At 35.2% G+C, this 24206-nt stretch overlaps 1 protein-coding gene across 1 annotated transcript; it reads right to left on the bottom strand.

Annotated features, from left to right (window-relative positions):
- Positions 1-9: 9 nt before the first annotated feature.
- On the bottom strand, positions 10-24206 carry RGS21 (regulator of G protein signaling 21). The gene is given in 4 exon segments (XM_021686648.1): positions 10-213; positions 14890-15056; positions 19444-19520; positions 24196-24206. Coding segments are annotated over 4 exon segments (459 nt in total).

The raw sequence follows: 24206 nt of genomic DNA, 5'->3' as shown, positions 1-24206 counted from the left end.
TTTACCTTCTTACAAAAAAGGGAACCATTTCTTATGATTTCCAACCTGTTTACTATTTACCAGTTTCTTATAAATCTCTGACTTTAGAAATCGAGGAAAAGAATCCTGGGCCATAAGACTATAGATTAACTTCTGAGCCTCATCAAAACATTTGAGAGTTGGTTCTGCAATATTCTTTGAGATGAGGTCCCTGGTACTGAAGTCAATGTTGATCTGTGGAAATAAGTTTGCATATCATTACATTAGTTTAGTCAAGGAATACATGGTTTATACAGTTGGTAGATATACATATTATTTGAATTTTTTTTCTAAACGCAAAGTTAATCTGATGCACAACAGCAGAAAAAGTCATACATTTTTTTCCTGGAATGTAGAACACGTATTTGGTTTAATTATTTTTCTTTTCTTTTTCTTTTTTTTTTTTGTGTGTGTGATCTTTTCATATTTTTAATGGGAGGACAGTAAAAAGATGCTCATTTGGGGAAGCAGCCAGCAGCAAACTAAGGCATGCTGGATGTGAAGAGACCAACCAGAGACTAAAAATTAACCTGGGTGGGGCGCCTGGGTGGCTCAGCTGGTTAAGCGTCTGCCTTCGGCTCAGGTCATGATCCCAGGGTCCTGGGATCGAGTCCCACATCGGGCTCCCGGCTCAGCGGGGAGCCTGCTTCTCCCTCTGACCCTCTCCCCTCTCATGCTGTTTCTCTCTCGCTCGCTCTCTAAAAAATAAATAAAAAATCTTTAAAAAAAAAAAATTAACCTGGGTGGCTCAGTGGGTTAAGTGTCTGCTTTTCGCTCAGGTCATGATCCCAGGGTCCTGAGATCAAGTCCCACATTTGGCCTGCTCAGAGCGGAGCCTGCTTCTCCCTCTCCCTCTGCCCCTCCCCTTGCTGGTCCTTGCTCTATCTCTATCTCTCTCGTGCTCTCCCTCTCTTTCTCAAATAAATAAATAACCTCTTTAAAAAATAATTATTTTTTCTAGGTAGAGAGGGTTGGCATTGACAGAAAACAGAGGCAAAGCCTTATTTTGAGATTATAAAAAAATGGCAAAGGTGAAAAACAAGATATTTCATGATTTTAAATTTATTTTCCCATAAATCCTTTTTTTCTAGTACTTTAACCCTAATACCAATAGTATATTTTCCAAAGTCAGAACAAAAACTAGAATTCAGTAGGTTGGATTCTACCAACACATTCCCATTCTCTATACTTCCCCATGCTGTTTCCCACACAACATTGCTTTTTTTTCTAATTTGTATTTCTTTTTTTTTGCCAAAATAAACCAAATAACATCCCCCTCTTCACTGACTCCCATGCCTTCCACAGAATATACCTATATGTGTGTGCATGTGTGTGTGTGTGTATATCCTTGTCCCCAAACCACTACCATACACAAATATCCTCATCAGGGTCTAAGAGAGATCTATTACATTGGAACACACCATTCATCTGCAAATCTGTAAAATGCCCCAAACCTTGGGAAGATGCTTGTCTAACTCTATACATATTCCAGGATATATTCTGCGAAGCAGAAAATTTCACATCCAAGTTGTCTAATTTAAATTGAAAATATTCATGAAGTGCAAAAGAGATTTGAATCTTAGAATTAAAAACTCAAGAAAGGCAGGTGCTATATCCGTCTTATTCATCCTTCTATTTTCTGGCACTTAGCAGAGTATCTGCCACATAATAGGCAATCAATAAATATTTGTTGAAGAGAATTAAAATGTCTCTTGACAAAATGGGGAAATTGTAAAAATGCCATAATTTGGGGGTCTGGTAAAAGAAAGACTATAAATGACAATTCGTGCTTATTGAATTGAGGTTAAAAGAGGCAGGCAGACCTATAATCAAGCTTTTCCTCAGCTATTTACTTGCTATTCATATGGGTGAGACAAGTTCTATAATTTCTTTTAATCTTCGATTTCCACAGTATAATAGAGTAACAGCATCTATCTTAAAGTGTTTCAAGGACTAAATGAGATAAGTTTAATATCAATTATTTTAATATTATTATTCTAGGAAGAAGAGAAGAAGAAAAAACTTTTAATTAGAAAAGAATCAGAAAAAGGCCACTCTTTGTTCACAGATGTTTTCCTTCTTAAGGGATTTCAGCTACTCAGTGATCCCACATCTGCACCTTTATTTCTCTGATCATCCTCTTACGTCCTCCATCAAAGTTCCAGGCCAAATGCTACAACTCTCTGAAGGCCTCAAAATCTGGAATCAATTTCTCCTTCTTTATAAAGGAAGATGGTGGAGGGCAGTGGAAAGACTTTGGGATAATTTTCTAACCTGTGCTCTAACACTTAGCACCTTGGTGACCTGGCTTGAATTAGTTTAATATTTCTGAGCAATCCTTCCTCATCATTAAGCCAGGTAGTTCCTGACTGAGTTTTTATAAGAATTAAAATAAAATGATCCTTGCATTCATGGATTCCACAAATATTTATGATGATCTATTATGTACCAAATGCTTTCTATACTTGGGAAATGATAACCAACAACTAAATAAATAGCATTATTTTAGAAATAAACTTGAAGGATGAGAAGAAGCTGGTCCTCTAAGACTCTGGGGGAAAACATTTCTAGCAGAAAAAACAACAAATGCAAAGATGCAAGAAAGAATTCATTATGTTCTGAAAAGCCACTATGCCTGGATGGCTGGAATATAGAGTGTGAGAAAGTTCCTGTAATGAGATTTGCCTACAAGTCTTGTAGGGCTTATGTGCAGTGTAAGGAGTTCTTATTTTTCTACTAGAAGCAATAGGAAGACCCTGAAGGGTTTTTGAGGAGGGAAGTGGCATGATGATATGCTATGGACCTAGAATACTGCCTGACTTGTAGTGGGGAATCAGTGAATAGTGGTTGTTGTCAAGCTCTTGCAGAGTTTTTAAACATCTAGGGTAGTCTGTTTCATAAATCCTATCCTATGTTGTGGGGATATGAGAATAAATGTTGCCTGTTTTCTTCTTTAGCTGTGCCATTAATTACTAAGTGGCATCACCTGCAATTTGCTTAACTTTGTATCCCCCGTAATAGTAAATATAGCAATTTATCTCATTGAGGCATTCATTCATCGGGGGAGTATTCACTGACAGCAGGGCTGGTGTGTGCCTAGTCCATGCTTTGGCTTATTATTATTTTAATCAGAACTGAACACCTGCAATAACTCCCCATTTCCTATTTAAAAAGTCCGAAGCCTTGATTTTGGCATTCATGGCCTTTACAACAGAGTCCTAACTTACACATTTTGTTTTCTCCTCTATGTGTGCCCTGTATTTTTACCAAGCTAGACACGTCCCCTCAAGTTCCTTGTATTTTCCCACCTATGAACATCTTTTTCATACCATCCTTGTCTACCGAAAGTCACTCCTCTCACCAAGTCTTTCACACACATCTTTGATGCCCTGAGGCTACGTTCAAGTAATATTTACCCTGTGAAGTTTACTCATGGATTCTTTCCTTTTTGGATCTGTCAAAGGATTTTGTGTTACTTAGACCATATTTACATTTTGTGCCTCCTTCTCTATGCCTTGTGCCATGTAAGGACTCAACGAATATAGACTGCATAAATAAAGTGAAAAAATGTTTCTATATTTGTTAAAAATGATGTTTAAATTTTAAAGGGAACTATTCCATTTCAACATGTACTGGTAATTAATGTTATTTATTAAAATAGATGAAGCTTGTATTTCTGATTTATCCCTCTCATTTTTCTGACTTGTCTGTTTTCCGACCAAGGAACTGCCAACATCAGCCATGATAGCTGAGTGATGAGCAGATATACTAATCCCAGGAGATAATTAGTAGTCTTATGAGGCTGTGTCTTGGCAATTCAGCTTAATGTCAGTGACAAAACATCACACCCACATGTTTGTATAAATGTCATTATTTTTCTCCAAGTTCTTCAAGCTCGAATCATAGGAAACATCTCTGACACCTCTTTTTCCTCTGATCTCTCTCTCCCTATTTTTTCCCTCATTTGCCTTTTATTTTGTAATTTCACAATGGCTTTTTTCATTCTCACTCCTATTTCTCCAGTTCAGCCTTTTATAATGGAATCTCTATCCCAAATTCTGAAATTTACCTCTAGTTTGATACCTCTTCTTACAATGTCTTTCCCTTCTGCACATGTGAAAGTATAACTATATCAATTTCACCAAAATATCACTTTCAGCATATGAATATTCAGCTGAAAATCCATTTTTCTTTATAACATAAACTGTAAATATCTTACCTTGGCATTTGATCTTCCTCGCACTCAGACTTCAATGTGTTGTTTCAAAATCTTCTACTTTCCTTAGCAGTATATATAAAACTATTCTACTCTCTGTTCCCAAAGCAAATCTTGTACCTAAAGCTTGTTTATGTTGTTTTCACCATCTAAAATCGCTTTCACCCCCACCGTTTCATTCTGTACAGATTTTCCTTATCCTTCATCATTTAGCTTAAGCTGAATATCCTCTGAGAAGCCTTCCTTGGCCACAGAAGGAAAGTCACTATAATTTCCTTATCATTATGCATTATTTTGATTTAGAAATCAAGAAATTTGATTTCTTGCTTAAATAAATTTAGATACAAAGGCTGCTGCTAGCATTAATTACTCAATCTGATTATCAGAGAAGGAAGATCTGTCACTGCAAAGGGAATTTAATAGTTCATGACATGGAATTAACTTGTTTTTAATCTGTTGTCTTTTCCCTATTTCTTTTGCTAATTCCCTTTTTCCCTGCATGCCCCTCAAATAGGAGCAAAGCAGCTATGCATTCTCTCAGTTCTATCCCAAGTCTCATCCTAGATTTTTTTCCATTGGTTACCCTGTCTTCTTCCCTGGCTAAATATCTGAACACTGGTATTATCTCTAAAATAATCATAATGATATTTAGGTGTGATTATTTTAACTGAAAATAATAATTGTTATTATTTATTAACTATTAGTACTGATATACTGTCTTTCTATGGTTACTTTATGTCACCTACACACAACTATATGATATACAGTATTATTATTCCCATTTTTCTGGGAAAAAAAAAACTAACATATATCTGAGAAAGTAGGCATTTTATTTGTAGTCATTCCTAGAATTTATTTATTTGAAATATCATATTGAGTAGATGCTTAGGAATTGTGTGAAGGATCTGAAGATACAAAGGTGATCAAAGTGAAAAATTAATCAAGAAGACAGATTTTGGAAAAGTAATCCAAAGGAAAAAATAGGCTTTCTGAAGGAAATGAGATCTTAAGCAGATCTTTGAATTATTATCATGAAGAGATAGATTAAGAATGGAACTTGCACATGGGCAGGTAAACCAAAAGAAGCCCAGTGGGTTTTGAGAGGAGGAAAGGCAAGAACCTGGAAAGGAATCAAGGTACCAGGTCATGTGGGACCTTGTGTAGTTCTTGTTAAGGAATTTTTACTTAACCTGAGAGCAATGGGAAGAATTTTTAGTAAGGGCATGTTGTAAACACATGTTTGAAAAAAAAATCATATCACTGGATGCCATGTGGTATCATAGCTGGGTGTGGATAAAAGGAAGAAAAATGAGAAAACCTTACCAAAAGTTTGGGTGGGCAGTGATGGTGAATTTGGCTGTGAAATGTCACAGGGAATTATGGGAAGTGCATAGGTTTTAAAAATATCTAGAAAGTAGAATGCGTGGAACTTGTGATTGAATAGCGCACTAGGATGAGGGACAAAATCTTGAGGAATGGCTGGCTTTTAGCAATATTCTGAAGAATGAGATGATAGAAAATGCTGATGGATTGGACATGGGATGTAAGTGGAAGAAAATCAAGGATGACTACCAATTATTTATCCAGAGCAAATAGAACAGAACTGCCATTAACCGAGATGGGGAGACTCAGGTAGAAGAAAGTTTTGAACAGAAAATCAGGACTCATATTTGAATTTGTTAAGTTTGAGCTGCCCTTTTAAAAATATGGGACCTTGGGCACCTGGGTGGCTCAGTCGGTTATAAGTCTTCCTTTGGCTCAGGTCATGATCCCCTGCTCGGCAGGGAGCCTGCTTTTCCCCCTGACCCTGCCTCACTCATGCGTGCTCTCTCTCTCTCTCAAATAAATAAATACAACCTTTAAAAAAATAAAAAAATAAAAATATGGGGCCAGAGAAAATCACTGGGAGAATGAATGTAGGCAGAAAATGAAGGGGATTACCTTCTCTCATTATAGTGTCTGTTGGGTTATGAGTCAGACCAGTAAAAGAAATTGCTAAATAGCAGTCAGTAAGGAAGGAGGAAATCAAGCACTAGGAATCAATTGAAGATAGTATTTCAATTAAGAGAGAGTGATCAAGTTTGTTAAATGCCCACTGAGAAGTCAATTTGGGTGAGGTATTAGAATTAGGCTATCAAAAGTGTCTTCTCTTTTCTTCTCAAATTCCTTGAAATTTCAGTAACTGGAAAAAAAGTGAAAATGTTAGGCCTAATATATGTAGAGAGATAGTTAGATATCTTTAAAAGAATCACTCCTGGGGCCATGTCTGTGAGCTGCATCTTCAACTTTGCATAAATCTCAACTATGATTTTTGGCTGGATTCTACCAGAAGATACATGGATAAATTTCTATCTCAAAAAGTAAGACAAGAGATGTTGAGCTTGGAGTAGATCAAAGGTTAAGATCTCATCAGGAAGTGACCTTCTAAATATGCAACCTTTCCAGTGGTATGATGTTGAGTCTTGGGAGTTACAGGGAAGCTTAGACTTCGCTGAGTGGTCAAACTCTTAGGTCCAGAGCCTGGGCTGAACAGTGTATCAGTTAATGAAATAAACAGAGTTACATTACTTACTAATATGATAGCTACTTGCATTTTATTTGTATGGATACACACTTTAGTTTCAAGGATTCTGAGAAATATAATATTTCCTTTGCTTATTTTTTCAAAAGATTATGAATTATCTTAGATATCTGAGCCCACTGCACTGTCAGTCTCAGAAAAGAATTGTGATTCTTACCGAATCTCTGACAGTGGAGATGTCATCACAACCATCTAGAGGCTTTTAAATTCTGTCAGTTTTGAAAAGGCCTTGACACAGGTAACATTGACAGCAATCCATTGCATTAAAATGACTGCCTTCCGAATGATGTTTGGGGTAGTTGTTTAAAAACAATTTTATTCTAAAGACCCAGAATATTTTAATACTCATGGGATATTGTTAACTACAAGGTATGGCAGTCAAATTCCTCTTTACTTCACCAGCAGTGTTAAATCCTTTTGGTTTCCAACAAATTATTTTATCAGGAAGAATACATTTTAAAGGGTATCTGCTGGTTTTCCCGTGACCCTCCACTCTGCTTTCTATATTTTTACATAATTTGAATGAAACGTTTTCAATTGTGTTCTCACATTCAAATTAGATAGCATTTTCCTCATCTAGAACATATAGTGGAGCAAGAGACTGTCATTATGCACAGGGTGTGTGCATGCATATGTAAAACACCTTACTAAAATGGAGCAGGCAGCCTCTTAGACCTCATTCACAACAAAACTTAAAAATTACTATTCAAATTAAAGCCGCCCATAATCATGTTTTTGGTTGCATAATTCTATTTAATCACCACCAACACCTCTTGTATTACTTCATTTTTGGCATCATTAAAGGAAAACGAATATCCTGAAATATCTTCTCAAGGGTGGCTATTAAAATTGAGAATGGCAAAGTCTGTAACATCTTGAAGGAATCCATCCCTGCACAGGACTTCATCCTTTTGCTCTTACTGGTTTTAGAGACAGAAATCAGTGACACATGTTGGGGGGTAGTTTTAACATCTCAAATCGGGCAAAAGAAACAGAAGAAATGATAACACATGCAATCACATAAGTTGACAAAAATAGATGTACATAATGTAGATGGATAATGTATATGGATTGCTAAAAATAGATGTATGTGAGCAAAAGCTATCTGGAATAGCTGAGAAGGAGTCCGATCGACTGATTTCATTTACCAACCCAAACATGCTAATCCAAGATTAATTTCAGTAGCACAGAGACCCACAGAAGTTCAAAAAACACCTGAGTGTTTTCTTTTCAAGTTAAAATGCAGCCCCCAGTTTTTCAGAGGGCGAAAATGCTACTGCAGATTATTTAGAAGAAGTACTCCTGCAACTCTTTCCCCTCTTAATGCCATAGTTGAATCTAAACTTCGTGGTTTAAGAAGTTATACAAAGAGAATGTGAGAAGAGAAATAAAGCTTTTGATAGAAAGGAAGATAGACTCTATGTGCCAAGATAATTTTATGCTTTTGCCTTTAGCATAAACATCAAGGTTCCCAGGCTGTATTACAAACATTTAAAATAAATAGTAGATCTGGAGAAAGGAATTTGAAACCTGAGAGAATGGGCTGTGGGTCTCTCCTCTCATGACCCGTTGTATCTTTACGACTGCAGGACTCATTATTTTTTCTCTAGGGCTCAGTTTCATTTTCACCTGTGCAGTGTGGATGATTGCAATACCTCCCCAAGATAGTGGTCATGATGATCAGATGAGATAGTCCACGTAAAAGCATTGTGCAGAGATGTCACTTATAATTTCTTTAACTCTGTTTTCCTTCCTTTACCTCCCTTCCTCCTACCCCTTCTCCTTCTCGTCCTCCTCGATCTCCTCCTTTTTCTCCTCTCTCTCTCTCTTACATTTTCAGAGGCCCTTTATTTTAAGATGAAATAAATAAGGAGGAGGAAATTATTGGGATCCAGGAAGTGCAGTTGCCTCAGTTTCCCCTCTGAGACATACCATGCTAGGCTTCCTTCACTACGGGACTAGCCTCCTAGGCACTGGCTGGTCCTTTACTTGACTTCCTCTTTGTCTTCCTTTCCTATCCTTCTCTCCCATTATGTCTAATTCCCTCTATACTCCCATTTCCGGTCAAAGCTCACAAATTACTTCTTTTGAGATACATTTTCTCATCCCCCTAGAATTGGATTTTCCTGTTGCATGCTACACATCACCTGTGTTCCCTACCATGACTCTCATGAAAGTTTATTGGATTACTTTTTAACTGGAGTCTTCCCCTCAAAATGGTTAGCTTTACCCACCCAGGGACTCTGTCTTTTTTCTTATCTGCACCAGCATGCTTCCTGGCATATACTAGACACTTAGTGATGAGTGAACCAAAAGTTAGGAAATTAATAAATAAGCAAACTCATTATATCTGGAGATGATACTAGAGTTGGGGGACACTGTTGATAAGCAGCAATTTGTGGGGTCGGATAAAAACATCCACATGTTGGGAAAGTGGCATTAAAAATGCAAAGAAAACATTTGAATCTAAGATGGAGAATACAAAATTGGCATGAGAGTAATATCAAGACATGCTTCCAAATGCCCATTTTCATGGGCCTCTTTCTACCAATAATTCATATATCTATTTCCTTTCCTTGAGATTCTGTTTAAAGCTAACCTTATTTAAAATAAAGACCTTATCTCAATATCTTGTCTCACTACTATCCAATCATTATATCCTTCTAGGTATAATGCAAAGTTTCCTCTGTAAATTTTTTTTTTTTTTGCACTTAATCATTTGTTGTTTTGCTCTTTTTCCCTAGTTTCATAAATTTCATTTTTTTTACCCAACTAGCTTCAAAGTTTCTTTTGAGCCAAACCATAGTTTCAACCTATTTTACTTTCTTGCATTTCCTTATCAAGCTGCCTAGTTCACACAACATATTGCATTATACTTCAGTGTTTTTTTAATCTGTTCTCCTGCCTAAACTGAGCTGCCCTTTCACGGAGGTACTTTATCTTATAAGGAGGTGAATAGTAGACACAGAATAAGCATTTGCTGATGTGAAATAAAATATGTCAATAAATAACATTATACTGACTTAAAAATAAAAGCAAAAAAACAGACATAGATATTTTAAAAAGTGTCCTGCACACGCCCATTAAGATACCTTTTCCTCTATGACTATAGTTTCTTCTTTATTTTATGAGTTATGGTGTCTTCACATTTAATAAATACTTTTTTATTTTATTTTATTTTTAAAGATTTTATTTACCTATTTGAGTAGATAGAGAGAGCACGCACAAGCCTGGGGGGAGAGGCAAAAGAAGAGGGAGAAGTAGACTTCCTGCTGAGCAGGGAGCCAAATGACAGCAACGTTGGACTCCATCCCAGGACCCTGGGATCATGACCTGAGCGGACGGCAGATGCTTAACTGACTGAGCCACTCAGGTGCCCCATTTAATAAGTACATTTAAGAATTAAATATTTCATACTAATATTCTTTGACTTAAAAAACTGGCAGTGTGATAATATGCAGTTGAATTTATATAATTTTAAACATTACACTGTTGTATGATTTGGAACATTTTCTACTATCTCAGAATGACAATCAACATAAACATAAACATTTTTCTCTCTAATCACATATTTTCCATCCTGAGTAATTTCCTTTTCAATAAAAAGAATGACAGAAATATAATATATATAAATGATATAAATAAAACATGAATATTTAAAATCTGCCAGTGTTTTCAGTAATATGAAAATACTATTTGAAGGGTTTGAAGAGTTCCATTCTGTTGAAACCAAGTAATATTATTTTCTTAAAATTCCAAATATTATGAAATGAGTGGTCCAAATTGAAGGACGAATAAATAAAAGTTTATGAATTTCTTTTACACTTATAGGTTCCTTTTTTTTTTTTTTAAAGACATTCCGCCTTTCTTTTTTTTTTTTTTTAAAGATTTTATTTATTTATTTGAGAGAGAGAGAATGAGAGACAGAGAGCATGAGAAGGAGGAGGGTCAGAGGGAGAAGCAGACTCCCTGCCGAGCAGGGAGCCCGATGCGGGACTCGATCCCGGGACTCCAGGATCACGACCTGAGCCGAAGGCAGTCGCTTAACCAACTGAGCCACCCAGGCGCCCTACACTTATAGGTTCCTATTGTGTGCAAAGTAGAGGCACTTTAAAAAATATTGCTTGTCGGCATGCCTGGGGGGCTCAGTCGTTAAGCGTCTGCCTTCCGTTCAGGTCATGATCCCAGGGTCCTGGGATTGAGCCCCGCATTAGGCTCCTTGCTCAGCAGGTAGCCTGCTTCTCCCTCATCCTGCTGCTCCCTCTGCTTGTGTTCTATCTCTCTCTTTTGCTGATAAATAAATAAAATATTTTAAAAAATTAAAAAAATAAAAAGTAAAAAATACGGCTTGTCTAATAATTTTCTTTTTCAAATCACTTAGTTAAAATACCTGGCTATATATATACTTTTTTTTCCCCTCAGTATTTTCTTCTGAAACTACCTAGGTATAGTCCATTCAATGAATAGCTCTTTTTATCTGAAACTAGTGCTTTGCTAACGTTTTTTTATAATGGTTGTTTTCAGGTTGAAACTATAGCCCTTATAGTGACTTGTTTAAAAAAAACAAAAAGGATTACAATTTCCTAAAAGCTGTTCTGCATGATATAAACCACAGACATGTGATCTCATTCATCATTCTCATGTGTCCTGTGTGTTATGTGCTTGCTTTTTAGATAAATTATTAGAGGGAAACTGAGGCTCAGAGAGATAAAACAGCGTACCACAAGATTACTACAGGATTTGAATTTAGGTCTAGGTATCTCTAAATTTCCAATTATCTACTATATCACACTAACTCTCTATTAGTGTAGAAACCAGAGAAAAGATAATCCTGTAAGGGAGAGGGCATAAAGTCTAGTTACAATTATTATCATTTCTCATCAAGACCTAGAAGTTCAATTTTTGTTGTTTTGTTCAGTGTGCTGTCTTTGCCTGTTAGAACAGGAAACGGAGAACCATTAGTAATGTCAACTTATAAAAAGGGATTGTTTAGTAAGTTTAGTATAGTCTAATTATAAATTGTCTAATTGCATCAATTAAAAATTCAGTTATACTAGCAATTTTATAGATGAGGAAATAGAGACATGAGAAATTGAAAAGAAAATAAATATGAGTTAATAGACCTCTACATAGCATGACTTTGCCATTGTTCTTTACTTTAGGATTTTCTATCAAAATTAGTTGTAATTTTGATTCTTTATGAGTCACTTATACAACTATAATTGAATATGGAAAAGTAGAGAATATTCTCATATAAATCTCATTCTTGGATTAATTTTTTTACTTGTGAAAATCATGTTTTCCAGCTTCCATATCAGAGATATGACCTTGTCTTATTAAGTCTGCCTACTAGATAAATCTAGAATACTTCCCACCCTTTTTTATCTTTACTACTGCCTATCCAACTCATCCCCCACTTCTCATTAGCAATATCAAAATGTTTGTAATTTTCAGGAAACACTAGGCAGCTTTGTGCCTCCATGTTATATCACTGTGCCCTCAGTCTGAAATATTCTTTCTTCATTTGCGTCTTGATATTACTCTTTTCATGACATATGTTTTTCATGTGTGAATCACCCTGAAAATGCGTCCCTTAACTCTCCAGATTTAATCACTTTTCCAGTGTGCTAATAATGAACTTTAAATGTGGCTTTATTATTATATTGTTTATTGTGTATTTGACTGGTTTTATTACATGTCAGTCTCTCCTGCTTTGTGACTTCATTGTGGGGGCAGGCACTCAAAAAATCAGTTTAATGAGTCAACATACTCACAGTTGTATTATATTTAACATAAAACCGATGGACTACAGAGAAATACCTTGAAAACTGTAACTGATACATAATATAAAAGGCAAATGCCCTTTAGTAATTTGGGAAGTGAAATTTAGTAATCTGTTGAACTGGAAACAACTAATGGCAAATAATAAGAAAGATAATGACTTTCAAATATATATCTATATAGTTTTTTGTTTTCAGTGAACTTTGTCATATTTGATGATAACATTTTTAGATACTTCAAGGAGAAAACATAATTATTACTTGAAAAGCAGCCATAAATTTAATTATATTTTATTTAGTCAAATTAATTAGATGGACAAAGTATAAAAAGTCATACAAGTTTTATATGCTTAACTGTGCTATTTATTTAAATTATTACCATATAAATTTATTTTAGAAGAAAAGATTAGGAAAGTAAACAAAACTATTTTGTCAAAATTGATAATTTATTATATATTGTAAGATTGAATTCAGCTATAATTAAAAGATGACATTTCTTATTAGAAGACTTCTCATGCAAAATGTTTGAGAATGCTATTCTAAAACAATCACTGTTAATTAGCTGAATTCATAAAGAAGAAAAAAATCTGCCTTTCAAATCAATATCACAATAAATAGGATATCTTTAGAGCTGATTTCAAGCCCTTTTAGGGAATGACACATTAATCAACTTGACAAATCTCATATACTGTATTTTCAATTTTTCAGAATTATTTATTGGTTCTTAGATGGTGACTGGGAAATGAATGTTGAAATAGCTCCACAGCAGTTAAAATTCTTCACCCTCTTCACTGTCCCCCCATGAATTCCAGGCTATGCTTTAGTAGCTCATATGTGTGTAAATTTATACTAGCCAATGTATGCTGTAGTAAGTAATGTCCAATTAAAACTTGAACTATTAATACAGCCACTTTATGTCCTGGATTTTCTGTAAGTGTTTTCATCTCATCTATTCTGTTCTTTGTCCCCATAAGTGTAATAACCCTTCTCACACCATGAATCCTAATTTTGGATCAGAAAATATGATAACTATCCCCTAGGAGGAAATTGGTGTTTTGCCTCCGTAGGAAAGATGACTCGTACTAGTAGTTTATGTTTGGTACTAGTAATTCAGTGTAGCTTTTTGTTTATTATTTATGCATTAAAATTCTTTGCTTATATGATATATTCAGTGAGGAACTGAAAAAATTTTATTTATTTATTTTTAAATTTTATTTTATTATGTTATGTTAGTCACCATACATTACATCATTAGTTTTTGATGTGGTGTTCCATGATTCACTGTGTATGTATAACACCCAGTGCTCCATGCAATACGTGTCCTCCTTGATATCCATCACCGGGCTAACCCATCCCCCCAGACCCTCCCCTCTAAAACCCTCAGTTTGTTTAGCCCATCCCCCCAGCCCCTCCCCTCTAAAACCCTCAGTTTGTTTTTCAGAGTCCACAATCTCTCATGGCTGAAATCGTTTTAAATTATAAATTGCTCAAAGTTTTAATAGTAAAGGGCATATGGAGATGATCATGGTTTTGGTTCTGGAAATGAAATCAAATATAAATGAATTGTTACACACATTGAACCCTTTTTTGGGGGGGGGGCTATTATCAGTCATTCCAGGTTTCTCCTGGAAGGCCCTTTCTCCTTTCCTGATCTTAAAGCAGCATAGGCGGATCCTGATTACCTGAAACATTGTCTCACAGCTTTGGCTATTTTTACCCTCAAAGAAATAAAGGTAAGCTAACTCTTTCTTTGGAAAGTTAAGACATTACATGCCATAATGTGGACATCCAAAATATTAAAAATGAAGAATTCATGCTGTTGGTTAGTAGTCCTATTTCCCCCCACATATTATCCTTAATTTTTTTTATTATTATCCTTAATTTTTAAATAAATTATTCTATTCTAGAATTCTATTCCATCTTGACCACCATGATTTATAAAAGGGAAAACAAAAGTGAACTTGAAATGCAAGAACACATTTAAGTAACATTTCTATAGGGTAAATTTTAGAGTGATTTAATCTAAGATAATGGACACTATTTTTCAAGAGTCTGCATGTTGTGCTAAGGAAACAAAAATATTGGTCATATCTGGCACATAGTAGGTGTTGAAAAGATTTGTTGAGTCAATAAAAAATAGGATCATCTTAAGGCACTTCTATTGGAGTTTACAGACATTTCTATTTGAATACATAGCGACAATTTGATTTCCCTTTAGATGGATTAAGTGTCTTATAATTGGGAGCAAATTTGCTAGGAGATGAATATTCACTATCCTGGAATATTTTACTCACCTCTTTAGGGGCATCAGCTTCAGTGAGTTCAGAATAAATCATCTTGGCTTTAGAAGCAATTTTTTCTGCACTTTCTGTTTTTTTGAAGTCTTCACAGGCAAGCCAGAACTCAACATTTTCTTCACTAAACTCTGATTTTAGAAATGTTCAAAAAGCATCCAAACCAGCTATTAAATATAAAAGAAAAATTTTTGTATATCATACAGTGCAGTATAAATAACCAAAATGAATACATTGTATAATAAAGCATTTACTGGGGGCACCTGGGTGGCTCAGTCATTAAGCATCTGCCTTCGGCTCAGGTCATGATCCTAAGGTTCTGGGATCCAGCCCCGCATCGGGCTCCCTGCTCTGCGGGAAGCCTGCTTCTCCCTCTCCCACTCCCCCTGCTTGCGTTCCCTCTCTGTCAAATAAAATCTCTCTATATATATAGATTAATATATTAATCTATATATATATTTAGATTGCTATATATATAATGAAATATATATATATATATAAGCATTCACTGAGTATTCAGTGTAAATATTTATCATCCCTCTCTATATAGTTATATGTTTTTGTTTTTAGGTTTAGAAACCTTATTTTGGATCAGTAATCATAAACATAAGATATTCTTGTCTCTATTTCTCCAATTAGCTCCATTAACACATTAACCTGTACTTTTTCTTTCTAGATCTGAAACATCAAGGAGTTGTGTTTAGAGGAAAGAATATCTGTGTTGCTATGAGTTGGTGAGGAAACAATTTGATGCTAAGGAGTTAGATTGTGTGGGTTTGGGCTCAAGGCAAAGAAGGAAGGACTGGCATTTGTTAATCTTGAGTGAATATATTGGCCAATTCAAATCTCTAAGCCAAGAAAGTAACCAGCAAGATACTTGGTGTGACTTGGTGTTTCTTCGTTTTATGTGGTATTAGGCAATTTTAAGTCAATAAAGCAAATGAATGAGCTTTTCCCCAGTGTTGCCTTAAGTAAAACATTGATGTCCCCATTCTCCCTCATGGTACCTGCTCTTACTTAGCCTGTGCATGGTATTTTTCTCCTGCTCCCAGGTATTCTCCTGAGCATGCGTTTCTCCAGAAACTTTAGGCCACTTACTTGCAGGCTTGTTTACTTTGCCTCAATTAGTATGTTATTTCTTTTAAATTTAATAACAACAGGTAGCGCTTGCAGCCTGTGATTCCCATAGGTACCACTTCTCCCCATTACTTGACTTTCAGCCAATTTTTTTTAAGGTTTTATTTATTTATTTGACACAGAGAGACACAGTGAGAGAGGGAACACAAGCAGGGGGAATGGGAGAGGGAGAAGCAGGCTTCCCGCCGAGCAGGGAGCCCGATGTGGGGCTCGATCCCAGGACCCTGGGATCATGACCTGAGCCGAAGGCAGACGCTGAACGACTGAGCCACCCAGGCGCCCCAACTTTCAGCCAAATTTACATGTGTATTATTCCTATTTGAGATTAAGATTGTTCCTTTCTTTATTTTCCTCATCAAAATGTGCCCTGAAATATTCTTCTTTAGTATATCTAGAGGTCACTGAAGAAGGTAATTCTTGCTAAATGAGTTAGGGATGAGTAGCGTTGGCAAATTGGATTTAAATAAAAAAAGAAAATCAAACCAACAAAAAAGGACAAAAAAAAAAAGATCTGGTTATCTAATTATTTTTATAACACAAAAGGTATTGGAGAGAATTGAGAAAGAGAAATATATCAGTCTTTGACTAATGAAAATTTAAGCTTAACATCAGGAATTTTTAAAATAGTGTAATTTTGAGGGGATTGGTAGCATAAATAGTGAGTGTTGCCTGCAATAAATATATATGTCTTAAAAAAAAGGATTGTGCTTCTAGTTAGAGAGCAGGTTAGGAAGGTCATTATCACATTCCCACAGCTGAATGGACTAAGGTAGTACCTTGAGTTCATATTATTTGGTTTCACAGATTGTACCTGCCTGAGGTCAGTATCTGTTTATAAATGAGACTGTGGATCTCTCTGAGCAGGAAAATGTACATCAGCGCTTTTGCCTCAGGAGGGATTTGCCTTCCAAAACATTGGTGACTTTCTCTTCCATCTGCCACGAGGAACCCTTTGCATTTGCTCAAAGCAGCTCTTCCCTGACTGCATACTCAGAGATCTGATCCTTCTAGTGCCAAAGTAGGGACGAAAGAGCTTGTGGAGAATCAGGGGAAAGGGAAAATAAACTAGTGGAAAAGAAAATGTAAGAGAAAGTTTATGGAAAAGGGACCAAAATCATATATTTGCAGGTTGCTGCAGGTGGGAAGCAAAGTGATTTCAGTGAGAGAAAATAGAAAAGGCTTCAGGGAGCAAGATAAAAGCATCTAAAAACATTGGGAAATTAAAAATAGATTTAGTTTTTTTTTATTATTCGAAATACAGTTGAAATAACAAGCCATTGCAAAAGGTTATCAGGTACCAATTAAAATTCTCAGTAGAAATATTGGAGAATGTGGATGTCGTTAATATGTGAGCACTATAAAAAATTCAATTAACTACACATTTATTGCATTTAAAAATACATCCAAGAAGCTTCTGTGACACAAATTTAGGTTATAAAAATCTTCTTAGTAACATTCAATTAAAATTTCTGTGAGTTTTGTCTGAACAATGATGAATTTGAGGGTTCAAAACAGAATTTATGCTAAAATCTATTTTATAGAGAGGATAAAGTATACTTTAATGGTATTGAAAGAATACCATTATTCTACCATAAATTATAGATTCCTGACTGGCAATATTTTATATATGTGTCATTGAGGCATATGAGGCTTCCTCCCACTGAGGATTACCTAAATGTATCCCTGAGAGATGGGAAGTTAGAGATCAGGAAACTTATTATTTTCTCACATCCTGCAATTTTAATGAAGGACTACTCAGAGATAATAGCTATTGTCTTTTTTCCCTCTCCCAACACTCAGTTCGGGACACAACGAAACAGAATAAACAGCTAAAATGAGCTAGTTATCTCTGTCTTGGACACACTATTTTATTGAAATACGCTTCTATTCTCTACATACAATTTGAATGATCAAAAGATGTCATGTGACTTTGGAACAATATGTTACATGCAATTAAAATGATATTCTCTGAGGGCACTCTCTACAGAATGGAATGGCTACTGGTTAGGCTTAACAGGGGCTGACAAATGGAATAAACACTAGGTGTCGAAACTTACATGAGAGCCAATGCACAGTACCTGCAAGACATATCCCCAAGTTGACAAAACAGATAATCTGGTGAGTCACTTAGCTGTTTAAAACATTAAAAAGCATTTTCTATTTCCAAGCTATTTTTCTGGTATTATAAAAAGCAAAAACCAAACATCTGCTCAAATGAATCTACAACTCTTCTACTTTATGTGGGCATGAAATAGAAAATCTCAGGAGATGTGCAGATGAAAGCATTTGCCTTCAGCTCAACATCTTCCATGCCTCTGTACTGTGGTGCTGTCCCCCAGAACTCCCCTACTCCAGCCAGCCAACTCACCACCTGCAGAGATACTTTCTCGAGGCTTCTAGTAAGCCTGATCTGTCCCACTGGTTATACACTTAAGTAAAAAAGAAACATGCCATTCAAAACTTACAAAAATGCAATTCCATGTCTTTGATGTCTTTAGTATATGTCCTTAGTTGGATTCTAGGAGTGATGTGGATTATTTTATGTCTATGCTTTAGGAATTAATTATTTAAGAATCATAAAATCAGAATAATTTTGTCTAATTCAATCTAATTTTTCATATGAATAAACAGCTATGAAGAATTCCCCCAACTTTATTATGTTTTAAACTTTTCTAATCTTCTGATATTTATTTTACAAATTTAAAGTAGAAATTCCATTTGATTAGTACCAGCAATATTAATTATTAAACATATTTTAATACATGTCTCTGTAGAGCCGTTTTTTTTCCTGTATGAGATACAACTGAAATAAAACTGCTGCAAAACAGAATTGTCTATAACAGAAACAGAAGTTCCAAATGACTACTTTGAATCAAATTATGGGGTATTTTATTTATTGAAAATCAAGTTACCTTATTGAGCCAATATTAAATAATATAAATACATATCTACACATGTACATATTAATACATTTAAATGTTTTTGTTTTCACTAAAAATTAGAATTTCAGTTGAAATAAATACTTAAAACTGTTTTTAGCCTCTGAGACCTGACAAAACAAGTGATTTATTTAAATTTTCAACTTTTCAATAATTTGTATGTGTCTTTCAACTTGTAATAAGAATAGCCAATATATATACATCAAATGATAATGAGTCTAAGAAAACGACAAATTTCTTAGTTCCTGTTTGGGATTTTCTTTTTGTGCTAATGTTTGGATTGCTATAATCATGTCATATTTTATGTCTAACCTAATTCCATTGAGATTTGGGACCTATATTCCATTTAGATTTGTGTGACTGCTGGGAATCTTATGCTTCAAATATTGATCAAACTCATATTTTATAATAACTACAACTTTTAGAATTTAATGATTTACTTTTAATCATTATATTTTTAAACTTAGTCAGATCCTACCTTGGTTGGTTAAAAGTGTGTCCATATTTTCAGACCACACCATTGTTTCTGTCGTTGGTGACCTGTAAAAACAACATCTACCCTTGACAATAGCATTGTGATCTTTTTCTTCTATGACCGATAGTAATATTTGAGTTATGCGTATTTGTTGAATTACATAATTTAAAAGAGTTTTGCACCGTTAATCAAACTGCAAAAGGTCAACAAAAATTGTATAATGTTTTCCACAGTGCACAGCAATAGCAACATAGACTGGGATATAACTTGACATCAGCAATTATTTACTAATCTAGCTTACGATGTTATTAATATTTGCAAATTCTTACATTCTAATAAAGGCACAAGAGAGATATTGCTCATGGTTCTATGAAGTATAGTGGATTTCTTCTCAACTATAAATATATTGATTGTTAATTTATGTGGCATTACTCTGGTCTATTCCCAAAAAGTTGTCATGATAGCAATAGTGATGAATGAACTATTTTCTAAGTTTTCACAGTATATAAAATTATCCATGTCATAATTAGGTATCTCAAAAAAGTTTTTTTTTTTAAAGTTTTTTTTTTTTTTTTTTAAAGATTTTATTTATTTATTTGAGACAGAGAGAATGAGAGAGACAGAGAGCACATGAGAGAGGGGAGGGTCAGAGGGAGAAGCAGGCTCCCCGCCGAGCAGGGAGCCCGATGCGGGACTCGATCCCGGGACTCCAGGATCATGACCTGAGCCGAAGGCAGTCGCTTAACCAACTGAGCCACCCAGGCGCCCTCTCAAAAAAGTTTTTAAAAAAAGTTTCAATTAAGGATTTCTAACATGTGATGATCTTAGAAGTGTTTATTTATAGTATTTTGAGAAGGCTTTGCCCCACTCTGAATCAGCCTTTATTTCTCCTTAGACTGGTATGCTTCCAGTTCTGGGATGATTTATTTAAATCTAGGAATCTGTCAGGACAGAGTAATATCTTTTCCAAAGCAGTCATAAATTTATAGACTTAAGTCTTCTGAAGAAGGTATACTTTTGGGGATGTGATGAAAAAATAGTAAATCAGGTTTAAGGTATAAAGTTTCTGAGATGCAAATATATCATGCATTATTCCCCTTAATAAACTAAGATCCTGATGAGATAAGCTCCCATCCATAGAAAGCATCTGCTACCCAGAAAAAAAAAATCTTAGATTATGTAGCTGTTGTGTGCAAATGACTTACTTATGGAAAGGGATGAGCTAATTTAAATTTTTTTATTAAAATGATGATAAAATAGAGTCTCATATTTAGTCATTCTTATAAAATTTTACCTTTGCATATCAAGGTGATTGATCTTGAATGTGCTATGTGAAGAGATCTCTATGCTTTTATATTGTATTACTTCTTGTAATTTGCTGCTGTTTTTATTATTTGTGTTGGGATTGATTGTGCTCCCTTCTGCTGTTGCAAATGTGACTGTGTTTTCAGATAATAATAGTTCTCCTTATAGAGGGTACATAGAAGGGGCTCTGTGACTGGAGATTCATTTTACTCTCTTCCATTACTTGCATTTCCTGTCTGAAACTTTCTTTCCTGATGGTGGACAGCTGATTTTCCTTTCTCCCTTGATTTACTAAATCTTAGGGATGTAAGATTTTCTGTGAAATCATTTTGAAATAGTGGTTTTTCATTCAAACGGACATTTAAATAACTGTCTTTATTTGAAGATTGGTATTTGGTGGTTAATAGTATTCAGATTGCAAACCACTTAGTACGAGTGAAATATATGTTAATGAACAGGGCAGTGAGGAATTCTGAGCCCAAGCCTGGCCACACACTACAACCATCTTGAATGAGGAATAGCCACCAAAAAAACCACACAGAAAACCAAACAAAGCAAAAACCCCTGAGAAACAATCTAGGCAAAAAGCATTCAGGGATGAACATACACTTCCCTGTTGTGTAAGGTCTCTGATGATAGGAATAAATACTGTTATTTTCCACTACCAAGAACAGTATTTCTGGTCCAAAAATGTTTGTTGAACATATAATCAAATAATGAATGAATGACCAAACCCTAAATAGTGGCAGGTATTAAAAAGCCTTCAATGGAAGCAGATCAATGGCTTTCAAGATGCTGGCAGGTGATAGTGATAAGAAGGCTATTGAGAGTGAGAACTGCATTGCATTAGCTTCAAAGGGTGTAATTAATGGTGGAAGGAAGAGGAGACATGATGTGAAAACATCACGGGGGAACGACAGACCACGGTCCTCACTCTCATCCCTGAGGAATATGAAATTGGAGAAAATGGATAACATCCATTCTAGAAGGCATCAAGGCTAGTCATGTCATTTAGGGAGAGCCAGATTTTGCTTACACCAAAAGCAAAAGGGAATATTCAGTGAAAACCTTATCAGATGTAAAGGGGCCTTTGAGAAATGGAAGTATTTAAATAAATGGTAGCTATTCTTGTTACCTTCATTAATGTAGGAAAACTGTACAAACAAAGGAAGAAAACGAAGTCTGAGGAATAGTGTAAAACCAAGGACAAAAGAAAAGTTTTAATGTTTCGAATTAGAGAGGTATACTAGAATATTATTTTCTAAGGATAGAGAATATTATAGGTAATAGAATTAGAGATACTTGGATATTCCAGTATTACTTAAGACCCACCAAATGCCTCATTATTATAAAAGGAAAATCTGCCTTTCAGCTCTCTGAAGAAATATCCCTGCTGGTGTGTGACAAATCCCGGGATGCTCTCGGCTCACTATTTTCTAACCAATTTCAAGTTTGACTTGAAAGGTTCAATTTTGACTACCTAATATGATGGGAGGTCAGTGGAAATGCAGTATTCCCTTTTCCGGAGCTAGGCAAGATGCAACTATTTAAAGGAATAATGTTCTTAATTTGCTGTTTAAATTTTTAAATTCTGGGTTGATTGTATATTTAGAATTCTGTGGAAGAGTAAATTATTGTTATATATGAATGAACTGAAATAATATTTTACCAGCATCAAAATGTTCAACAATGCATTGAATGTTCACAATCTATACCACACTGTGCTAGGCATGTCATCTACTTTGCCTTATTTAATCTTGTAAATGACAGTCTGTTTTAATTCTACATTATCAGTGGGTAAGGAGCCTCAGAGATGCTAATGACTGGTGCAATATCTTGCAAGTACTAATGGGCAGTTAGAATTCAAACCCAGGTGTGTCTCCTTATAACCCAAACTCTCCTTACAATCCTTCCTAGGATGAATGAAGCAACACACATATGCTCATACTTTGCTCATGTTTTGGAACATTTATAATAAATACTTTGAAAATGCTTTTTCTGTAATAGAGTTTATTGCATTTCATACAAATATTTCCTGTAAATAATAGCTAAATTGCAGTAATCGAGTACTCAACAGAAAGTTTTCAGAAGATAGATTCTTAAATCTGATACGTTGTCAAGTGAAAATAGGACATTTCTCATGTCAGATGTGAGTGAGAAATATGTTTTATGTTTTAAAAAATGCAACTATACAAATGTTAAGAAAGAAACTACTGAATTTAAATTGGGGGGGAAAAGGAAGGTGGCTGATTTAAAAATGTACTGATTTGGTTAAATTTTACTTGGTATGTTTTACCTTAAGTAAATGGATAATGTACCACTCTATCATTTCTTTCTCTTTCTTTTAGTTTGATTTTAGTTGTAACTCTGACAAAGCTTTTGTCTGACTCTTCTCATCTGTGACTGTGTGTGCATTTCCTGTATAATTGTGAGGCATAATCAGAGTAACTTTTCATATTTGCCATGAAAATTCACCATCTATCTGGAGCCAAAATTGCACTTAGTGTTTCATGGGGTTTTGGCTGATTTCCTTTCTGTTTCCTTCATTAAGCGGGCACCATCAAGGCCAGCAGTCCCGACATTATGTGTCCGGAGAAGAGCCAGGCCAGATGGGAACTGCGTGAAAGCTACCAGTGATCTTGCTAATTGTGCCAGCTAGAACCAGTTGTACTGCATTAAGAAATGTGGAATCCAACAACTTAGCTGTTCACACTCAATTAGCAGTGTGCTGGAGAATGGGAAATTCAAGCAAGGGGTCCATGTGCCCCAGGAAATGATAGCTGCTTCCTTACCCAGCATTTAATATCTGTTTTCAAATTTCTTAATAAATATCGCAACAATGAGTAATTTTTGCAAGGAGAAATGAAGGGGGGGAAATCGGAGGGGCAGACGGCCCATGAGAGACTATGGACTCTGAGAAACAAACAGGGTTCTAGAGGGGAAGGGGGTGGGAGGATGGGTTAGCCTGGTGATGGGTATTAAAGAGGGCACGTACTGCATGGAGCACTGGGTATTATGCACAAACAATGAATCATGGAACACTACATCTAAAACTAATGATGTAGTGTATGGTGATTAACATAACATAATAAAAAAAATCTTAAAAAAAAGGATCATATGTATCTTTTGTCTCAAACTCTAACACTTAATAATTTTGAAAAGCTTCACATAAAAAAAAAAAGAACTCACTGTTTTTTTCTCCCCTGCATAACCTTTCTTTATCTTGGCAAATATAAAGAATTAACTGCAAAAGCAAGTCATGAATTGTTGACATATTTTAGAAAAGAAAAAGAAATCAATAGAGAAAAGGGAAAAAATAAATCAGCAAGAAAGACAAAAATTAGCATATTTATCATAAATGAAGGAAACAAAACATCGAGACTAATGAAGGCTCAAGTGTTTCATTTGTACATCTTCTGAGATTAAAAATAGCTTTAAACAGCAACTCACTTCATTGGCAT

This window comes from Neomonachus schauinslandi, chromosome 6, assembly GCF_002201575.2.
Source record: "Neomonachus schauinslandi chromosome 6, ASM220157v2, whole genome shotgun sequence".
NCBI lineage: Eukaryota > Metazoa > Chordata > Mammalia > Carnivora > Phocidae > Neomonachus > Neomonachus schauinslandi.
The sequence above is the reverse complement of the archived record's forward strand: the minus strand, read 5'-3'. Positions and strand labels throughout refer to the sequence as shown.